The sequence below is a fragment of the Fusarium graminearum genome, chromosome 3 (assembly GCF_000240135.3).
Source record: "Fusarium graminearum PH-1 chromosome 3, whole genome shotgun sequence".
NCBI lineage: Eukaryota > Fungi > Ascomycota > Sordariomycetes > Hypocreales > Nectriaceae > Fusarium > Fusarium graminearum.
The window spans coordinates 6,260,184-6,281,411 of NC_026476.1; the positions used below are offsets into that span (position 1 = coordinate 6,260,184).

Genomic DNA, 21,228 nt, shown 5'->3' on the forward strand with positions numbered 1-21,228 from the left:
TGTTTTAATTCAGACGTTAAAAGACAATCGGGGCGTTTTAAGCTTATGGTCTAGGTTTCCTGTAGACTGTATTCAGGAAGCGTATAACAAAACGTCAACGTTGAACTCAATGACGCGAGAGTCAGTTGGCAATAGGGTAACCTCTGGTATTCGAATGTCTACGCCATTAAAGCACAAGGTTCTTGATCAGTAGCTGAAAGACCTCAAGTCAGGCACATCTATATCTATGTGGCTTTTGCTGAATGGTCGGCATAACCGTCAGGGCATACTAAGTGGCGGCTGCAGTACATATTGAAGCCATCAGAGGCTGTAACAGTGACAAACTCCCACAGAGTCTCTTAGCCACTTCTCGTATTTTGTCTTTTTGATCAACTTTCACATGCAAAGTCGTGATAGTTCAATACTACTTCATATAAATTAATTATATTAATGAACCTTCTTCGCCAAGGAAGTTGCCGTCATTCGGTCCTTGGTCATGCCGTCTTGTGATGGGAACCTCTTGCTTCGGCCCGGTGACACTGGACTTGTAGAACAGGTCTAGAGGCAGGTGGTAGGCACTTATATAAACTATCGCCACCAAACTGATATCTTGAGGATTCCATAAACAGTCTTGCAACGATGTTCGAAATGCCTCACAGAATTGACGCAGACGCAAACCTCCCCTACATCGAGCCTCCATCCCAAGAAGGCCTCAGAGCCATCAAGCTACCACCTCCATACACTGGAACACCCTGGAAGATCTTCGTCTCCGATGTGAAGCTCTTCTTTAAAAACTTCTTCTATCTTCCTTACCTCTTCATCCCTCTCTATCCTTGGCACTCGGGTGCACTGTGCGAGTTATACCCTTCACCAGAGAATCTCATAGACATCGCACTCCATGTTATCCTTTCCATCATCCAACTGGCTTTCCTGGTCTCGCTCTTCACACTGGCATTCCTTCCAACTTTTACATACATTGGATACATCGCTGTTTTCTTTCTCCTCAATGAACTTGTTTGTTGGCATTTCAACAAAGGCATTCCCCGAAGTGGCTTGAAGTCGACAGAAGATGCCCTTTCCCAGAGTTGGCCCCGACACGATGATGAAGTTTGGATCTTTCTCAACGGTATCTGTGTAGGGTGAGTTATTCAGAGCACCCAAGACTTCAACAACTGACAAGTGTGCAGCAAGAACTGGTTCCAGAAGAACATTGATCGCATCTCAAGGACCTTTCACAGACCAGTGATTGGTGTCCACAACCGAACGTAAGAACTCCCACACCATGGCCATCAATAATATCTTCTAACATCTCTAGTGCTGGCGTCGTCTTCGATCTCATCCAATGTCTGGTCCAACGCGCTCTTCTTTACGCAACCCAAGACGTCAGGGAATGTTACGTCCTCGTCAAAAACGCCCTCCTAGATGAGCAAAAGAAGAAAGTGGTCTTCATCCTGCACTCCCAAGGTGGAATCGAAGGCGGCATGATTGTAGACTGGCTCCTTGACGAAATGCCCTTCGACAAGCTCCAAAAGCTTGAAGTCTACACTTTCGGAAACATCGCCAACCACTTCAGCAATCCATGCCGCGGCAACGATCCAAGCACTCCTGTCATTCCGCATATCGAGCACTACGTCAATGAGAAGGATTTTGCATGTCGCTTTGGCGTTTTGAACTTTACGAGACACTACACGCAAAACGAAAACCGGTTCGCGGGCAAGGTGTTTATCAACCGAAGTGGTGGACATCAGTTGAACCAGCATTATCTGGATGACATGTTTCCGCTTGACAAGACACTTCATATGGCACGGGATGCGAAGCAGGGAGATTTTATGGATAGGAACGTTCGGGTTCGAAAGGACGGCACCATCAAGGAGACTACACGAGCTGAACTCCCCTCGGGGTTTACACTTACCTGTGATTCTGGTGCGAGGAACGGATTGGTTAGTATGAATGAAGTTCCAAGGATGGGGGATCTGAGTAGATTGTGGAAATATCGCAATGGCCAGCTTCCCGATAGCTATAAGAGTGCTTTGGTTGATGGTATTGAGAATTGAAGGGTTGGTGTTCAAGCTGGGTCAGGACCGAGTACTCCCGCATTACCCAACTGTTTATATCAATACATGGACAGAGAAGAACCCAGTATATTAGTACTATTACCTAGTTAAAACGCCCAAATATTGTATCACTCAACATCTAGAGGATCACGCCCCCTTGGATTCCGCGCCCTCATACCCACTTCCCCTGATGCTGTCCGAAACACCGAACTCGACGATACATTATCGCCCATCATGATCTCATTCCCTCCATTCTCCTCCCTCGTACCCCCTTCACACTCAACACCCTTACCATCGCCCCCAAACCTCTTCCTCACCCACGGCAGCAGGTTATAATACCCACCACACGCAAAAACGCCACACCAGAGCACAAACTCCGTCGCATAAATGACAATTCCCAAAACATCTAGTTCAGATTGAAAGAAGACCGACGCAAGAGAGAATACATCACCGGCTGCATCAATGGCGACGAATAGAAAAGAAATCCCGCGGACGGTTCGATGGGTCCAGATGTCCCAGTAGTGTGTTAACACACCTGCTGCGAGAAGAGCTGCTGATAGTGAAGCCATGAGGATTAACGGCCATTCCAAGTCTTTGGATTTTGCGATGCGGAGGGCGATTATGAGAGATGCTTGGATGACGCCCATGATGATTGCGACAGGGACGACGACGAAAAGAGAGCGTGAGATACTCCATTTCTATGAATCGTTAGTATTATTCCTCAACGGACTGTAGAGTGAAATACATACTCTCTCATAGTAGTAACATTGGATCCACGTAACAAGACTCAAAAGCGTTAAAATCTGAGGTTGGATCCGGAGCGCTACATTGAACTCTTTGACGATGTTGTAGACTCCTAGCGGTACACCCGCCCATGCCCAGAGCATCATCATCGATGGTTGTAAGCCTGTAGCATTATGGCGGCGATAATTAACAATGATTTGAGGAATTAGCTATAACGTATTAGTTGTGCTTGTTTTGTAGTGTTGATACAGGTGACCAACTTGGATTGACCAGCACACCTATTAATATTAGTAAATTGTACTTTCACTGTGAATATGGAGACTTACAGCTCCTAGCGTGCCGAGAATATTAGCAGCGACGGGAACATCCATTTTCTTGTCAACGGTCGTACAAGAAGTTGTATGTCGAGTTGAAATGTTGCTCAAAGGTTTGAGATGGTGAAGCGAAATTAACGCGTGCCAAGAACTGTTAGGTTACACTAACAAACTTGGTGGGATGTCTAACAGCAACTCAGGAACCACCTAGCGTGCAATTGTTCAAGATCGTCAACGGTTAAAGATACAGATTGTACGAGACCATATTGTGAATAATTTGAATTAATTCATGAACTTGAAACGGGCCAAGTTATCTATTTTACGCAACCTAACCATCGATCAAACAATCATTTCGCCATTTTCTGTCTTAAACCATAACCCCTCAAAAAGTCGTCTGCAGCTTGGGATAATCTTTGGCGTGGACATGCAAGTCGGCATAGATAGCAGCTGACTGGTCATCAGCAAGATGCTTCATGCGCTTCACATCATCATCCTCGAGATGCTCAAGAACTGTCTCGGGCTCCTCTTTCCCATCCTTCTGGTCCTTCTTCTGTGGCTCAACAGCTTTCTCAATACCTTCCGACTCCCCAATGAGGAGAATCTGGGCGTTGACATAGTCGAAGTGGGCTGGCTTGGATGGCAACCAGCGAAGAGAGCGGAACTCGTCAATAATTCTGGTCATGTTAGCATTAGTTATCCAGAGACAAAAGGATTATACTTACTCCTTGGGGAAACCAGGTCCCTCGGACAGTTGAGCGTTCTGAGGTCCCGGAAGCTCTGGGTTCTTGGTGCTGATAATAAAGCCTCCCTTCTCCTTGATACCCAATTCCTTCTGAACCTCGTCGAGCTTCTCAGGTAGAGTTGTCAAGTAGGCCAAGTGACTCTCCCGGCCTGTCGATGTGATGGCATAAACACCCTCACCAACAGGCTTTGCAGGTGGTGTGCGACGTGTGCCAGCACTCTTGGTATCATATTCGTCCGCAGCCAAGAACTCCTTCTTGATCTCATCGAATGAGGCGCCGGACTTTTCGACAAACACCATGTATTTCTCTTTTCCGCTCTCGGGAAGGATCTTCTTGGGAAGTGCGAGGATTCGCGTGTTGCCAGCGTCTGCAATAGTGCCGTCACCAAGACGAGCATCTTTGGCGATGGGACGTAGCATGATGAAGGATCGAGCGATGTCGTCGACGCTTTCAGGGTCTTCAAGGTTTACGCGGCCACGAATGAAGAAGTAAATGATGCCCTTCTCGAGAATACTAGAGGGTACATCTGGTTCTTCTGAAGGCTGCACAGCATCTTCGCCGTTAGAGTCTTTCTTGTCAGTGGACTTGGAAGTATCGTCCTCTTGCTTCTCAGAATCAACTTTCTCATCATTGGGCTCGTCTTTTTTCTCATCTTTGTCCGTCTTGATCACCATATCATCAAGAGTGGTCTGACCATCCTCCATCTTGGTGCGCTTTGCATCGGGGGCTTCGTGCTCGATTTGATGCTTATCGCCCGTTGCAGTCTGCTGGTCGCCGTTGGTCTGATCGACGTTGTCGGGCTTAGAGTCGGTCATTTTGGTCAGTTAAGGAAGATGTAAGGAATACAATTGAAGAATTGACTGGCAGTGAAAGTCAAGAAGGAAGCTTTAGAAGAATGGGAAGGTGCCTGGAACGTGGTGGACGCGTCGCGTGAATTGTCACACAGGTGATGTCATAGACCAACCTTCAGCTCGAGCACATTAACTCATCATCGGTATATTTCGTGCCGTTTTCGCGTCGTCTGGTCAATCCACACTCTTGGACCGTCATTTGTTTCAATTAGACAACTAGCGTGTGGCTTGACGTCAATGTCTTTCATAGGATCCTTCATGTAGAACCTTCTGTCGTCGTCTGGACCATGCCGAGACCACCAATGTCACGCTCTAGAAGTCGTAAAGCCTCTCTGGCAAATGGAGTCGCTGCACCACGAACTCTCAAAGCCCATCTGAGTTCCTCTACTCGAGAAGAACACCATGCCATCTCCTCAAATGAATCTGTGGTTGCCCATAGTAATCCTGCCAATGACCCGATCTGAGCTGCTTGGTATGCTGCAGCGCTGCCCCAGAAAGCAGCAGTATGCTCAGGACGTAGCGACCCAAGCAGCTCAATGGCCGATTGTAGTTTGACTCTGGCAGTTGATCGTAATAGTTCATACAAAGACATAGGTGTATCTGGTGTTGTGATTCGTACTAGAGCCCGATGCAGAGCAATCTCAATGGCTACATGAGCAAGATGGAGAGCCCCATTAGCACACAGCTCTCTAAGCTGGTTGCTCTGCAATTGAAGTCTGACCGGTAGATTGGCGTGCCATTCCCTAAGACGAAACACCAAGGGCTTTGCTAGTTCAACAGCAGCAACAACTCCCATCTGGTCCAAAGTTCCACCAGCACGAATAGCTTTAGCCCCGTAGAATGTGTTGATTACATCGCTCAAAATCTGCGTCAACTCGATATGGCGTGTGAATAATTCCCACCCAATGACAACCGGTGAGTTATGCTCGGGATTGGTTTCGAGATCAAACTGGTCAAGCTCAGGATAATCTGGCGCAGTACATGGCTGGACGTCCCAATCGCTGTCATGGATAAGAAATGGTCGTCCGTGAATGCAGGCGCCCCAGCGATCTTGCATATATAATGCCCAGGCCAGCCTCCTTCGAAGGCCGACTTCCCATGCTGGAATTGACCAGTTACTGCAGTCGATATGGATACCTAAATCCTGAGCCATGGCAACAATCTGGGCTGTAAATATCCGATTAGACGTAGGATGCGTATGAGACCTAGAGTCAACGACGCGCCGGTTTCGTTGAAGTAACAGTAACCCAGCTTCCAGTGTACTGAGTTTGGGTCTTCGCATGTCCTGGGCAATAGTACGCTCAGCCAACGCCTCGAGAGCTGTTGGGTCTGGTATTGACTCGACCTCACGACCAGCGAGCGAACTGTCATAGATCTGCCAGTCAAGAGCTATCAGATAGACAGCGGCCAATAGAGAAGGTGCAAAATGCCGATGAGATAAACGATGCTTGCTTATAAAGACATCTTTATGTAAGATGGGAAAACTCGGGTGAACTATTCGGAAGTAGAGGTCGACTAACGTGCGACCGAGTGGATGAACAGTCGCTTCGATAGCATCGAGGTCTGCAATACGCAACTTCTCGGACGCAGTAGACTCATCAGGATGAACGAGAAAAACAGTTTGATAGTCCAAGTGTCGAGCGAAAGTGGAAGATGTAGGAAACGGTGAAGGTTCCTGGCTTGCAACATTCGGAGGATGCAACCCGAGTAGGACTGGATCACGATAGTCGGTAGACCCGATATACTCGGCATGAGTTTTCAAATCTAGGCCAAGAGTGTTGCTGAGAATACCGGGGCGAGTCGATTCAGCAATGTTGTTTTCAAACCCCATCGCTTGTTGTATTTGAGCTATTTGCGGATTGTTGTCTGCACTTGCTGGAGTGGAAGCAGTATCGCCATGTCGGCTCGAAGGAGAGACTCCCATCTCTACTCCTCCAAATGGAGGCGATGTCGTAGCGTTATTTTCATCGACTCCATCGCGAGACTCATTCTGTTTCTCTCGATCTCTTTCTCGATTATGTCTTCTTTGACGAGGCGTTGGACCACGCAAGAATGTACAGGGTTGGCTGTGAAAGGTACACAGAACACATCTTGACTGACCCTCTTCTTTTACACAGCGTGTCTTTCTAACACGGCATGTGTCACAGGGTCTTGAGCGAGTATTGGAGACAGACGGTGCCGATGAGCCGGCGCCGCTACCGTTACCGTTACCGTTGCCATCGCCTCTGTCGTTCGGACCGATCGTCATGAACGACTGGCCACTTCCGGAGCCGGCCCAGACTAGATCAGATGAGCCGGCGTCGGTTTGAGAAGACTGAAGCTGAGGTAGCTGAGAAAACATGACCCCACTGTCGGCGTCTGAGTCGCGTCTGAGGGGGGGTCAGCTTTAGATCTGGGTCTGCATCTGCATCTGCGCCACGATAAGGGACATGGGGTCCATTATCATCTGTGGGCCGATTTGATCTTGATCTTGGGCTTTTTGGTGAAGCGAAAGAGGTTTTGCTATTGAAGAAGCGGGCGCACAGAAGAAGGAGGCGTGTTGCATGGCCGCCATCGGAGGGTGTTTGTTATCACCAAGTCTCATCCACGCTAAGATGCCAGGGCGATAAGGATCCATATCGGGGATAATTAACCGTGGGGTTCTTATTCTTCTTTCTACTAGATGACAGGATAAATATTAAACAGTCTATTGTTAGACATTCCGTTCGTTTTTACAAATACCTACTTAAACATACTGCGAATATATTCTAACCAAGTGGCCGAGGAAGAAAGCATCGGTCGAATACAACTCGACCGATAGTTCTGGTCCCAATACCAATCCAGATAGATCGACAACTCAGTGACACCAAGACAGCCGCTGTGTCAACCAGCCATGCAGACAAACACCCAAGCCATTGGAAGTGTCATCTGTTTGCTGTAACCTCGTATTGAAGCATCTGGCTATTCTTGCAATTTGCGATAATATGCTCGATCAACCTATGATCGAGAGATCAAAAAGCCTTCTGATGCCCAGCCGTATGTCGCTTACATGATTGGTCAATTCGAATTCTTCTTATCGTAGATTACAACAAGACATGTATAATTATCGCATTCAACATATTAAGTTCGGTGAAGGAACAATTGGCTTAGTAGGCGTTTATTCCCGCCCATAACAGTCAGACACAACCCAGTAAGAAAGACCGACTTGTAAACGGCTTAGACTCGGCGATAGCGGGACTTTCCACTTGTTGACTCTCGTCCCTTCTCCATGACTTATTCATCGTCTCCTTCCCTTATACGTGACTTGTAGACGATCAAGACGTGGCTTCCGTTACTGTTTAGCCATATTTGTCTTGATCCATATCTCAGATCATGGGGGATTCCTGTTCCAATCCTCATCAAAGCCACCCAATATGAACCCATTGCGCTTCCCGACTCACTCAACCAAGTAAATATATGAATCGCTGGACTTTGGCCCCATTGACACGATTGTTGAGCACTACATCCAGAAAAATCCAACCTGTTCTGATATTCAAGAAATAGTATAATCTTGTTTTGAACAAGGCATCTCCCTTGACGGCATACCATTTTGTGGTTTTTTTTTCCAGGCGTCGATATAACTAGAAAGGCTTCACGGTGGTATCAAGCTTGCTCTCCGCTCCGCCTTTACTCACCATGGCTGAGCTCGAATTGGTTACCAACGCCCATGACAATGTGATTGGAGGAAGAGATGCATCGAATCCTTTGACAATAGCTCAGTGGAAGGCTGCTCAGGTCACGGCGGGCGGTCTCGAAAGGCTTTTGTCAATCGTAAAATCGGAGGGAGAAGCAAACTCTACTACTCATTCCTGGATCACGTTAGCAACTCCCGAGCAGGTCAAATTGCAGTGGACAAACCTCGAGGCGCTTGGCCCGCAAGCCACAACACTCCCCTTGTACGGTGTGCCGTTTGCTGTAAAAGACAACATTGACGCTCAAGGTTTCATCACAACGGCAGCATGTCCAACCTTCCGTTCTGTCCCAGCCGCCTCAGATGCAACTGTCGTTTCCAAACTCAAAGCTGCTGGCGCAATCCTGATTGGCAAAACAAATCTTGACCAATTCGCTACTGGACTTGTCGGTACTCGGTCGCCTTATGGTGCTGTTCCAAACTCGTTTGATCCTACTCGAGTCAGCGGTGGTTCTAGTTCTGGTAGTGCCGTCGTTGTTGCCCGTGGAATTGTGCCTTTCTCGCTTGGCACCGACACAGCTGGTTCCGGTCGAGTCCCGGCTGGTCTGAACAACATCGTGGGCTTGAAACCAACGCGGGGAGCGATAAGTACTCACGGGGTGCTTCCTGCTTGCAGGACTCTCGATTGTATTTCCATTTTCAGTTTCACTGTCACTGATGCGGAAACTGTACTGTCCATCGCCGAAGGGTACGATATCAGCGATGCATACTCGAGATCCCGCCACGATACGAGCAGTACCTCATTTGATGCATTTGGAGGCTCAGTCGAGTTATTAAAGCCAAACTTAGCGATTTGCGCTTCTCCGAAATGGTTTGGACATGGTAATCAACGTTCAGCATATGAAAAGGCTTTGATAAAGGCAGAGATTTTGGGCTGGTCCCTTGTCCCGATGGACTTCGATCCCCTTTTCCAACTTGCACGATTGCTGTATGACGGCCCGTGGGTTGCTGAGAGATACGAAGCCATTCGTGATTTCATAGAACGGTGCCCTTCAGACGATGTGGACCCTGTTGTGCGAAAAATCATCGTCAGAGCTCAATCTCTATCAGCAGCAGATGTTTTTAGAGGTGAGTACCTCCGTAAAGAACTTACACGTAAAGTTGAACACGCTTTTGCCAAGTTTGATGGTATCTTGGTCCCAACATCCCCAACATTTCCCACTTTGGATGAAGTCCATAAGAGTCCCGTGGAAGAAAACTCTATCCTGGGCACATACACCAACTTCGTCAACTTCCTCGACTGGTCCGCACTCGCCATCCCTGCTGGATTTCGCGCGGACGAGCTTCCTTTCGGTGTGACTCTCATATCGAATCGTTGGAATGAGCCTTGCCTTTTTTCTTGGGCCAAGGTGTGGCTAGGTGACGAGAAAAGATTCTTGGGCGCAACAGATGTTAGAGCCGAGGAATCTCAGAGCATGGTGCCTTCAACTCCCTCAGACCACATTCCTTTCGCCATCATTGCTTCTCACCCTTCCAGCTCTCCATCCACTAAAGGTCTTGTATCTTTTGGTGGCAAGTTTTGGAAGAAGAACACAACGTCCTCTTCATATCGCTTGTATGCATTGGACACGCCGCAAGGTACGAAGGAGCTCGGGTTGAAACGAATGTCCGCCAAGGATGGTGCCGAGATAGATATTGAAGTTTGGCATCTCCCCAAGCCGTCTGTTGCCGACTTCATATTGAAGTTTTCTCATCCTCTCGCGTTTGGGTCGATCGAGCTCAGCGATGAATCTTGGGTTCGGGGTTTCGTATGCGAACCTTGTGATTTTGACAACGCTATCGATATAACTGAACATGGCAGTTGGACAGCATGTCATGAATTATTGGAGGCAAAGATAAAGCCGCCATCTGATAACAACCAGAAGCGTTTTATCTCGACCATCCTCGTTGCCAATCGTGGTGAGATCGCGGTTCGAATTATAGAGACGGTACACAAAATGGGTCTTCGAGCTGTTGCTATCTACTCTGACTCGGATGCGAATGCTACCCACGTTAGCAGAGCTGACCTTGCACTCAAGCTTCGTGGAGCCTCAGTCTCTGATACTTACCTAAATATGGATCAAATACTGGAACTGGCTGTGCACTCCTCTGTCGATGCCATTATCCCGGGCTATGGTTTCCTCTCCGAGAATGCAGATTTTGCTGCCGCCGTCGAAGATAGAGGCATGACCTGGGTTGGTCCAACTCCACAGCAGATGGCTGAACTTGGACTCAAGCACCGCGCTCGTTCAATTGCAGTCAAGGTCGGCGTTCCTGTCATTCCAGGTTGCGAGATGTTGCTCGAATCTCTCAAAGAAGCAATTCTGGAAAGTAACAAGATTGGGTTCCCACTCATGCTGAAGAGTACCGCTGGCGGTGGTGGTATCGGTCTGAGCTACTGTAAAGACGTTGAAGGTTTATCTGCAACGTTTGAAGTCGTCCAACGGCAAGCTGTTGCAAACTTCGGTGACGGGGGTGTATTTCTTGAACGATATATCGAGCGAGCGCGTCATGTTGAAATTCAAATCCTTGGGGACGGTACTGGTCGCGTTGTTTCAGCAGGGGAACGAGATTGTTCCTTACAACGCCGGCATCAGAAGATTGTCGAGGAGAGCCCTGCAGGCATGATCCCGAAAAGTGTCCGCACAGAGATGAAGGAAGCTGCTCTTCGTCTTGCATCTTCGGTCAGATATCGAAACGTCGGTACAGTCGAATTCATATACGATCTTGATACGAAGGAGTATTATTTTCTGGAAGTCAACACTCGGCTACAAGTCGAACATCCTGTGACCGAATTGGTGACTGGTCTAGATTTAGTGGAATGCATGCTCAACATTGCCAATGGAAATGCAACTCAGCTGTTCGAAGCAAACTTTCCGACCACAGGGGCGTCTATCGAGGTCCGTGTATACGCTGAGAACCCTCTTCGGAGCTTCCGGCCTTGTTTCGGTTGTGTTACAGCCCTTGAATTCCCCTCTAGCCTTCGGGTCGATACGTGGGTCAAAGTTGACACTGAGATCACCACTTCCTTTGACCCATTGATAGCGAAGTTGGTCTCGTTTGGAGCAGACCGTGAAGAAGCTATTGAAAACATGGTCAGCGGCCTTGCAGCTACTCGTATAGAGGGTGTCCAAACCAACCTTGACTATCTGCATCAAATCGTGTCATCTCCCATGTTCAGATCTGGACAGTACACCACAAAATCTCTGGATGCTTTCCAATTCAAATCTTCTTCTTTCGAAGTCCTAGAGCCAGGAGCCTTGACCACAGTTCAAGACTACCCTGGTCGTACTGGATATTGGGATATTGGCGTTCCTCCTAGTGGCCCAATGGATTCCCTCTCCTCTCGACTTGCGAATCGGATAGTAGGTAATCCTCCTAACGCTGCTGGCCTCGAATTTACTCTCAGTGGACCAGCTCTCAAGTTTCATTGTAATACTGTCGTTGTAATCTCTGGCGGTGTTGCTCCTGTAACAGTCGATGGCGTTCCAGTTTCCCAGAACCGAACCTTGAGTATCAATGCACATCAGACTCTGTGTATAGGAGCAATCGAAAAGGGCCATCGTGTCTATCTTGCGATTCGGGGAGGAGTCGAAGTTCCAGTCGTGATGGGTAGCCGGTCTACTTTCGAACTCGGTAAGCTAGGAGGGTTTGGAGGTCGCAAACTACAGCAGCACGACGTTCTTCAAATTGGAGATCCTGGTATCTGTGTTAGCGAATCTTTTCATTCCACGATCTCAATACCTGTCCCAACTTACTCAAAGGCTTCTTGGATTGTAAGAGTGATCCCCGGTCCCCACGGTGCTCCCTCCTACTTCTCTTCAGAGAGTGCCAAGTCTTTGTACTTGTGCGAATGGAAAGTCCACCACAACAGCAACCGTCTTGGTGTTCGTCTTACTGGTCCCCAACCTGAATGGTCGCGCAAGACCGGTGGCAAGGCTGGCTTGCACCCTTCAAACATCCATGATGCCCCTTACTCCATTGGTAGTGTCAGCTTCACTGGAGATGAAGCTATCGTCTTGGGTTGTGATGGTCCCAGCCTCGGTGGCTTCGTGGTGTTCTGTGTCGTGTGCTCTGCAGACTTGTGGAAGATTGGACAGGCTCGACCAGGAGATACAATTCGTTTTGTTCCTATCGAAGTTGAATCTGCTATGGAGTTGGAGGAGCAACTTGACCAAGCCATTGAGAGTCTTTCGCCTCTTCCAATCATCGAGGAGGTATTCTCTGATAAAGCCGCATTGGAACAAATACTAGAGGTCATCCCCACGATCGTCGGTGTCATTGAACATGATGGCGAAGTAATAACCGCCCACCAAGCTGGAGATCGTGCTCTCCTTTTGGAATTCGGGGACGGATTGGTATTCGATCTTCGGCACAATTTTTCAATCTCTGCTTTCTGCGAGAATCATCAGAAGAAGCCCATCGCCGGGGTTGTAGAACTCACCCCAGGAATCTTTAGTCTCCATGTTACCTATGATCAGGGCCTTTCTCCGAAGCTGATACTGACGCGTGTTCGGGAGCATATCTGCTCGTATACAGTCTCGTCCAAGATATCTTCGAGGCAGATCCGCCTCCCTATCGCTTTTGACGATAGTGTCAACCGCGCAGCCGTCGCACGATACACAGCGACTATCCGAAGTGATGCGCCTTGGCTTCCGAGCAACATCAACTTCCTAGAGAAGCTGAATGGTATCCAAGACTTAACAAAGGTCTTGACTGATGCAGAGTTCATTGTCGTCGGCCTCGGGGACGTGTTTATGGGTTCCCCTTGCGCGATCCCCCTGGACCAGCGCCACCGTTTGTTCGGAACAAAGTACAATCCATCGCGCTCTTTCACGCCTCGTGGCGCTGTAGGTGTTGGTGGACAGTACATGTGTATCTATGCCGCAGATTCACCCGGTGGTTACCAGCTTGTCGGACGCACAGTTGAGATATGGGATTCCAGCCTTTTAGATGTCAAAGGCAGTAATGCTTGGTTCTTCCGCCGATTCGATCGTATTTCCTTTTATCCTGTTAGCGAACATGTTCTTGACCACACTCCGAGGTCTGAGCTTGTTCAAATTACCGATGGTGTTTTTGATTTGGCAGAGTACGAGACATGGCTTGAGGAGAACAAAGAGAGCATTTCCGCCTCGGCGTCTCAGCAGGAGCAGGCTATTGCCAGCGCGGCCTTTTTAGAAGACTTGCTTTTGCCGTATCAAGTCGATTCATTTCCGAACGACCAGGATCCCAGCCCACGTTGTTCGGATATCTCTGGAGCGCGAGTGACGGCGACGATGCCGGGGCGTTGTTACAAGGTGATGGTAAAGGAAGGACAGACTGTCGAGAAGGGAGATATCGTTGTAAGTCCATTTTCACAAACATTTGATGTAATCAACTACTAACTTGTCGCAAGTTGTGTATCGAATCGAGTAAAATGGAAGTGGAGGTTTGCAGCCCCGTCAGTGGGAAGTGTTTGGCAGTGATGGTGCAAGCGGGCGTTCTGGTCCATGCGGGAGAGGACTTGATCATCATTGATGGATGATGGATTCTAGAGAGACCAGTCGCAATTACGGTTTATCCTCAGTAATTCTGATTGACAATAGACGGTGTCTTGCTATCGCGACTACAAACCTTTCGGGGGGCACAAGCAGTTTATCACAGTAGAAGCAAGCATCATGTTTTGTGTTCAAGGTATTGATTCATTTCTAATTATGAACATGTAATCCAGTATTCCACCTCTGGTCCACCCTAACACTTTCCACCTCCCGTGGACTTTGGAGCCGATCATGGAAGGGTCACACATCGCTAAAGTTTGAGAGCGCGACAATGGACATCTTGCTATGAACCCGAGGCTCATAGTAAGACGGTCACTGCAGCTCTCTCAAACTTTGGCGATGTGTGGCCCTTCCACGACCAGGACCAAAGCCCACAATCTCGAAACACACATACACGTGAGACCCGTCCGTCTCAACGTGACGGGCTCCGAAGAAGGTCATCCCTCCTCGCTGCAGTGACTACTAGTGCGTGAGAATAGAATCAAGCTGAAGTTTAGACAACAGTACTTACCTCCATGAAGGCCTGCACTTCCTCTGGCGCAGGGGTAGGAGTGTCGCACATCTCCAGGCGATGCGAGATGTCCATCTCGTGGGAGGCGCATCACAAATTTCCAATTGATGAAAAATGTGTTTCTACACCAAGGTTAGTCAGAAGAGTGCGATGGTAAGAAAAGATGGGAAGGAACTAACCTCTCAAACTTTAGCGATGAAGATGTGGTCAAACTCCCCCCGTGAAGAAGGACAGCAGCAGCCTTGTGTAGTGAGACACGGGCTTGAAGGCTGCTACTATGGGGAGGGGTTGTCCCCCTCCCACAACGTTGATGAAGGTGTATTCAACGCTGTATGATTGTCAGCAAATATCTCATAGGCGACTGCCAAGTGTACTTACTTGCGGAGGCTACAAGACCTCCCTCAGGGGAGGGGGACAGATCTTGAAGTGGTAGATGAAGAGGCGGGGGATGGCTTTCGCCCCCCTTGATGGCTTTCGCCCCTCCAAGCTGATGATTGACGGGAGGTGTGGGAGGAGGAGCAGGAAGAGGAGTGGGAAGGGGAGTTGGAAGAGGAGGAGGAGGAGGAGAGAAGAGGGTTGTAGGTGCTGATGTATGAGGAGGGAAGAAGAAAAGAGAGAGAAATTTGGTGGAGGAGTAGATATTTATAGGCAAAAGTGGGGACTACTTTTTTGACAGTGATTCTGTGGGTGATGGCCGAGCAACAATGGGCAGAGGGCAGAGCGAGGGCTTGGAGGCGAGGCCGAGAGGCGGGAGAGCGAGCCAATAAGCTTGGCCTCGAAGGTTCTAGATTACAATTGTTGGCTACCAAGGTGATGCATGGATATCTGATTCACGGTGGTGGTTGTGTGGTGGTGGTGGTGCTTGGCTCGACGGCCAGACCAACCCGTTCCCCTGAATCGAGCCACCATGGTATTGCTCAACAACCACAATGCCAAACCAAAATGTAATTGATGTTGTTGTATTATTGATATGTTGCAAGTGTTCTTGATGTTCATTTATTGTAAAATAGCAATTGTAATTAATACAATATCGAGTCATAGATATCCTGTCCATTATGCATGCACACCCCAGACACTCGTCAATTTTTCAATATGTAGCACTATTTGCACTCCCTCGTATTGTTCCAAGTGTTTGCCCACGATGTAGTTTACTTGGTGATTTGCCTGGCACCGCTGAGGCATCTCCAGTATTAAAATACCTGGTGGACGCGGATGCGGCTCAAGCTACCCCCTTTAAAAATCCCAGGGCAACCGCCACAACAATTAAAAATGACATCTGAGATATGTCTCGGAAGCTAAAAATCAGCCCATCATTCTAAAAATGGTGTGCGATTTTTCCTAGTGTTCTGGTTCGCAAGATCACGGTCGAGTGTCCGAGGTTGTCATTGATATAACGTCCACCCACCCCCACGCTCCACCAAGGATATCCACCAACTCCCCTGGTCTGACAGCTGCCACACTCGCATATCGGTGACCTGCATACTTGCTGCCCCGTCTGACAGGGGGGGAGGATCGACCGGCAGCTGGAGGGGAGCTCAGAACGGCAGATCAGCTGGAGCTCACCGCCCTGGCCAGTCCGTCTATATAAACGACTTCTCCTCCTCCCACCAGCACCTTTCTTTCTTTTCCTTCCTCGTAACTGATTGACCGGTGGTCCTTAGAGATCAAGAAGTCCAAGGACTGCGAAGCATGTTGTCCCTTCCCATGGACTTCTGTGTGACCCTGCCTCAGCAGGACGGCAACCCAATTTTTGATCTCAAACCCCCCTCCTTTTTCATTGAGCTCTTGGCCTTGTGCCGGGACTTGAAGAAGAAATTTGCTTGACGTTGATGCCTGTGATCTGTGGATGTCGACCTGTCTTGGTGGGCTGGACTTGGTGGGGTGTTATGTTTGTGGATGTTGTTGGAGCAGTGCATGATCATGGTCGACGTATGGTAAAGCATGTAGTTATTGCCGTAGATATTAATTACATTCTGCTATTTGCCATCTTTTCGTCGTGTCTTGTATCGTGTGATGATCTCGTAATGCCACATCCTTTGTGGGCGATGATATTATGTATTCTTGTCGCCCCCTACTATCCGTAGCACAGAGCCGAAGTCCAACACAGGCGACAGTCGTGGTTTTCTACTGTCCTTAAGACGTTGTGATAGTAAAGGCTGGAGTTCCGACTCGACACGCCTCGCGTTCTCCAGAAATTATTGACCCAAGGTTCTACATCGCTTCCCGTGTCACTCGTTTATATCATCGCTACTAGGTCCTGTTGGCCAGTTTCGAATATCGTGTTTATTTCTTATCGGTCGTATTCTTCATTGTTTCGTCGGGTTTCGATCGTGTTGCGATTCGGGGTGGCATCGTAGATCATCATCCATAGGTCGGTCGGTGCGTAGTAGAATACAGTATATTTTTGATAGCCATGTTGGACATAATAATACAATATTATTTTGGTCTATTCTCGTGTATTTCTTCTTGTCGAGCGTCGGAAATTGTGCTGTCTGCTCTGGTGTTTGCTTTTCAGACGGGCAGTTCTCGCGCTTCTGCACGCATGGACAACTGCTAAGGCCCACGCAACACTCTCTGGTTTTCTGTTTTCTTCCCTCGTACCCGTTTAAACCACCGCCAAAATCTAGTATCGTATCGATTTCTTTGTTACTGTTGTTCTGGACATATTTCTTTCTCCGTTGTTCTCGTCAGAATATCTGTTCAGGTCAGTTCTCCCTTGTTCGGATTCCGAACAGTGAACAGTGCATTCTAACACCACCATAGCTTTCCAGTTCGCGTTCTCTCTATTAAACTGTCTCTACTGGAATCATCTCTACGCGAATCTCTGCAGTTCCTATTACAACTCTCAGCCGTCAAATCAACATCATCGCTCTCCAACTGTCGCGACCTTCCAGCTAGATCGCAATGTCTTTCAGGCTAGTGCTCGTCCTTAAGGAGGATCGTCGCTGCTTCATGCATCTGGCAGGTTGGGATGCCTTCTTCGTCTACTGGGTCTTGTTCGTAATCGCGCAACGCTGGGTCCTAATACTACAGGACAACTACATTGTAATCAACGAGGTCTGGCTCTGTGGTACCAACCAAAGAAGCCGCCATATTCTCCCTACCATGAGGATGCTTCACATTGGACCTCGCTTCTAATTTTCGTTGAAGCCCTAGCGACAAGAACCATGCCAAGCGCTGACAGAGGCTGGCATCGTTGACTAGTAGTTTCGCAAGACTTCGTCATCTTTTGGTTAGTCCCGAATCATGGCACATCTCCAGATCTTCTTCCTTGAAATCAGAGGATTAATATTCGGAATACCTTGCCGAACTCATCGGCTACAGAGATTTATTATATTGCCTTGCAAGCGCGGTTTTGGAGGAATTGGGGATGTCTCCCTGGTAAGCATACTCTACAGCTTGTTCTTTGGGTAGTACAACCCCAAGACCATTGTTCTGACCTTTCAGGATCCCACCGACTCTCTTGGACTTGCGAAAGAATCTCTCCCGAAGTACATTCATCAATGTGTCCTCGCATGTACCTGGTGCGTTACGAACGACAACCTCTCCTATTACAGTATCACTAACAGTATCTAGATCTTTGCTGTATCACAAATTTGTAAACCGCATCTGGTTTGGTGGTTACCAAACGCTCTTCTGCTATCTAGCAGATACTCTCGAAAAGAGTCTTGGCGCGTCTTTTTTGTCATGTACTGGCCTCAGGGGCATGGACTATCGTCGATGGCTCGATCTATTATGTATGGATTTGGAACGGCACAAGTAACTACACTTAGCTATTAGAAAGAATCAAACTCGGTTCTTCTGTAAAATGCCGCTATAACCCTGCTCCCTGTCCAATATCTACTTCCTAGTACAGTTTGATCGTTTAGATGGCATCAATCGTTTCCAAGGTGGTATATGCATCTCCTCTTACTATCATCCAACAACAAAACCCTTTGCTAACCTATTGTCTCGCTTTAGATTCCACCAAGCTCTCCAAAAGCTCCGAAGCTTTGTCCGCGCCTCCGAGCTCGTTTAGTTCGTCGCCCAAGCGTCCCGCTCTCTCGACATATCCTTTATCGCACAATATCTTTCTCGCCGCCTTCCGAACTTGCTCCGCCGAAGGGGTATCTGTCTTCAAATCGATGCCTGCCCCAGCCCAGTCGACACGAGCAGACGTATCCTTCTTGTCTTCTGATTGCCCCGCGCATATCAGGGGGACTTTATGGGAGAGCGCTTGCGTTATGCTTCCATAACCACCATTGGTTATGAGGAGACAGAGTTGCGGTAGGAAGAGGTGGTATGGAATCCATTTGACGTATCGTACGTTTGGTAGGTCTCCTACTCTGGATGTTACCTCTTCTACATGAGGCGTTGCCACCACCAAGAGAAGTTGAGGGTCGTTCGACAGAGCTTCGATGGCTGGAATGATCAACGATGTCGGATCCATGGCCAGTGTTCCTTGTGTGATGCCGACAACACGAGGGTGAGCGACAATTTCATCCCATTGAGGAGGCAATTGGACATAGTCGGTCTGGATCTGGGTGACTGTCGGTCCAACGAATTTCGTGTGCTTCTTCTGCTCTTCTGGCTTGGGGAGTAGCTTGAACTCCAGCGAGGGAGACGACGCTTGGATGTGAAGAAAGGGGCTATAGGTGAAAGACTCGATGGGTTCACCAAACGGCAAGTTCTCCAGTCCCAGTATTTGTCTTTGGGCGTTTATCACGGGCCTCAAAAGATATGGCAAGAGAATCCATTGGCTGATGAGATGATGCAGGAAGTTCCAGATCAACCACAGCAACGACGTCGAAGGACTCTCCCCGGATACGGACTGCGGAGCTCCCCAGCTGGACATGTACATTGGGATCACGCCCAGAGTCGCATAAGTAGGGATCTCGCCCAGATCGTACATAGCTCTCGCCCCGTATGGCATCACGTCGACCAGCAGCAGATCTGGTTTAAAGCCGCCCCGCAATACCCGACGATAATCGCTCACTTGAGCGAGCAGTCGAATCTCTAGACGGTTGTACATCTTGTCGAGGATTCCAGTCTCGTTGTTGTTTATTAGGGGCTCATCAACAGTTGCAATGGCTTCTGTGGCGACAAAGGTGGCTCCCACTGCTCGAACGCGGACTTCGTTGTCGGCGCTGGTGAGCCATACTACTTGGTGGCCTCGACGGACGAGGGATTGGGCCACGGCTTGCATTGGGTATGCGTGGCCCGCTGGGAAGTGAGAATGTAGGAGTATTTTCATGATTTATATAGTAACAAATGCTGGACGACACAGAGGTTGTGTAATGTTGAGTCTGTAATTGGGGAGACTTTTGGTGAGGTGTTGCTTGCTTACATGGCAACTTTTAGTGACAGTGCACTTTATACTACGTGGGGCCAGAAGAACATGGGGTAAATTGCAGCCAGAATGATGTCTGACTTTGGATCAAATTAATCAACTAATTGGATGCTCAGAAGGGCTTCCTGGGATATTTATATGTCCAAAATCAAGTTTGGGTAAACTGATCCCTGTTTCTTTAAAGTTAGACTTAAGGTTCTGATACAGGATATCCGTCACCAGCAAGGCTACCCTATAGTACGCTGTAAACGTCGACTGAAGGATCAATCATGTAGGTATTTGTCTATTAGGCTCGTATTCTTTGACTAGTTTTGAATCTGTATTTCATATAATATTGAATATGTTTTGGTAGTCTGAATGATTTTAACACTGTGGTTCTTTCATACTGTTGTGGTTTTGGAACAACATTGAAATTCCGGAACATCGAGAAAAGGCCCGTTTTGGTGGCCTCAACTTCCTTTCACCCAGGACAAGAAGAGAACAAAGCGGATAAAAGGATCATAATAAAGAGGATAAATCCTCGATTATGACCAATATCTGTAAAATACTTCTAAATCGTGATTAAATTACACATCCATTTGAACACACGCAATGGCTTTGGTCTGGGTCTAGAAGCGGTCTGTTAGGAAAGCCAAAGCGCCCTCCTACATTCAACATCTACTCAAGTCGACCATCTAGACACCGCTTTATCCTACTCTAAAATATAACATCTTCTCTATTTACTCTCATCTGTCCTTCCTCTTTCTCTCGACCGCCCCATTTTATTTACTCCGACATCATACCGAAATATCTCCTTGTTCCCCTCCAGTGGCCTCGGGAACAGCCTTATGCAACGAGCAGCTATGACGTGTGAAGTCCCAGGGTCCGAGTCTGAAGTCCGTGCCGAGCGCTCCTCTGATGCGTGTCGACACCGTGTATACGAAGCATCTATGCTCCCCTGGGGTTGACTCGTGTCAAGTTACTGTTAGTCACTAGTATTGCCGTCGAAAGTAGTGGCGCTTACTGACCTAGTCCGCATAGACACGGAGAATAAAGGAAGATCGTCTCAGTGAAGCGCAGCTAATGCAAATTCAACATGCGGCTGTTGGTTGATCAGAGCGGAATTGATGGTTATCGCGACTTTGCTGCAGGTAGCTTTGAGCCGACCAGTTAAGGTTACAGGCTGGTCAATATTTAGAAACCAGAGGATGCCGCAAACTCAACAAATCGGCAAAAAGGTCAAGGAAATCCGATAGGAGAGTTGCAAGATGCTAGCTGTGCCCATGATTGCTTGGTGACTATTGTCAGGCAAGATGCCCTTGGAAGACACGGCCTTTCGATCGAACGCGATGGGGACAGGATCGGGCGGTAATGCCCAGGAACAGACGTACTGGCAATAATATTCGGTTGATTTACACCACAGCTCCCTTTGTGGGTAAAAGCAAATTGAGGCTGAGAGGGGATGTGCGACAGGAAAATCACAACTGATGGACATCTTC

The 21,228-nt window shown here is 48.2% G+C and overlaps 7 protein-coding genes across 7 annotated transcripts; 3 read left to right on the forward strand and 4 right to left on the reverse strand.

The window, feature by feature from the left end:
- Window positions 1-627: 627 nt before the first annotated feature.
- FGSG_10917 (uncharacterized protein) lies at window positions 628-2,033 on the forward strand (the record flags this gene model as incomplete). The annotated part of the gene is made up of 3 exons (XM_011327160.1): window positions 628-1,118; window positions 1,167-1,244; window positions 1,295-2,033. The coding sequence occupies 3 exons, from the start codon at window positions 628-630 to the stop codon at window positions 2,031-2,033; spliced, it is 1,308 nt and encodes a 435-aa protein (XP_011325462.1).
- A 128-nt stretch (window positions 2,034-2,161) lies between these two features.
- On the reverse strand, window positions 2,162-2,926 carry FGSG_10916 (uncharacterized protein; the record flags this gene model as incomplete). Its single annotated transcript, XM_011327161.1, has 2 exons — window positions 2,162-2,731; window positions 2,783-2,926. 2 exons carry the CDS (start codon window positions 2,924-2,926, stop codon window positions 2,162-2,164), a joined length of 714 nt encoding a protein of 237 aa, XP_011325463.1.
- A 547-nt stretch (window positions 2,927-3,473) lies between these two features.
- FGSG_10915 (uncharacterized protein) lies at window positions 3,474-4,649 on the reverse strand (the record flags this gene model as incomplete). Its single annotated transcript, XM_011327162.1, has 2 exons — window positions 3,474-3,765; window positions 3,814-4,649. The coding sequence occupies 2 exons, from the start codon at window positions 4,647-4,649 to the stop codon at window positions 3,474-3,476; spliced, it is 1,128 nt and encodes a 375-aa protein (XP_011325464.1).
- Window positions 4,650-4,941: 292 nt separating this feature from the next.
- On the reverse strand, window positions 4,942-7,026 carry FGSG_10914 (uncharacterized protein; the record flags this gene model as incomplete). The annotated part of the gene is made up of 1 exon (XM_011327163.1): window positions 4,942-7,026. One exon carries the CDS (start codon window positions 7,024-7,026, stop codon window positions 4,942-4,944), a length of 2,085 nt encoding a protein of 694 aa, XP_011325465.1.
- A 1,313-nt stretch (window positions 7,027-8,339) lies between these two features.
- Window positions 8,340-13,897, forward strand: FGSG_10913 (uncharacterized protein; the record flags this gene model as incomplete). Its single annotated transcript, XM_011327164.1, has 2 exons — window positions 8,340-13,715; window positions 13,769-13,897. 2 exons carry the CDS (start codon window positions 8,340-8,342, stop codon window positions 13,895-13,897), a joined length of 5,505 nt encoding a protein of 1,834 aa, XP_011325466.1.
- Window positions 13,898-14,488: 591 nt separating this feature from the next.
- FGSG_13893 (uncharacterized protein) lies at window positions 14,489-15,369 on the forward strand (the record flags this gene model as incomplete). Its single annotated transcript, XM_011327165.1, is given in 3 exon segments — window positions 14,489-14,553; window positions 14,559-14,737; window positions 15,098-15,369. Coding segments are annotated over 3 exon segments (516 nt in total).
- A 2,995-nt stretch (window positions 15,370-18,364) lies between these two features.
- FGSG_10912 (uncharacterized protein) lies at window positions 18,365-19,606 on the reverse strand (the record flags this gene model as incomplete). Its single annotated transcript, XM_011327166.1, has 1 exon — window positions 18,365-19,606. One exon carries the CDS (start codon window positions 19,604-19,606, stop codon window positions 18,365-18,367), a length of 1,242 nt encoding a protein of 413 aa, XP_011325468.1.
- Window positions 19,607-21,228: the final 1,622 nt, after the last annotated feature.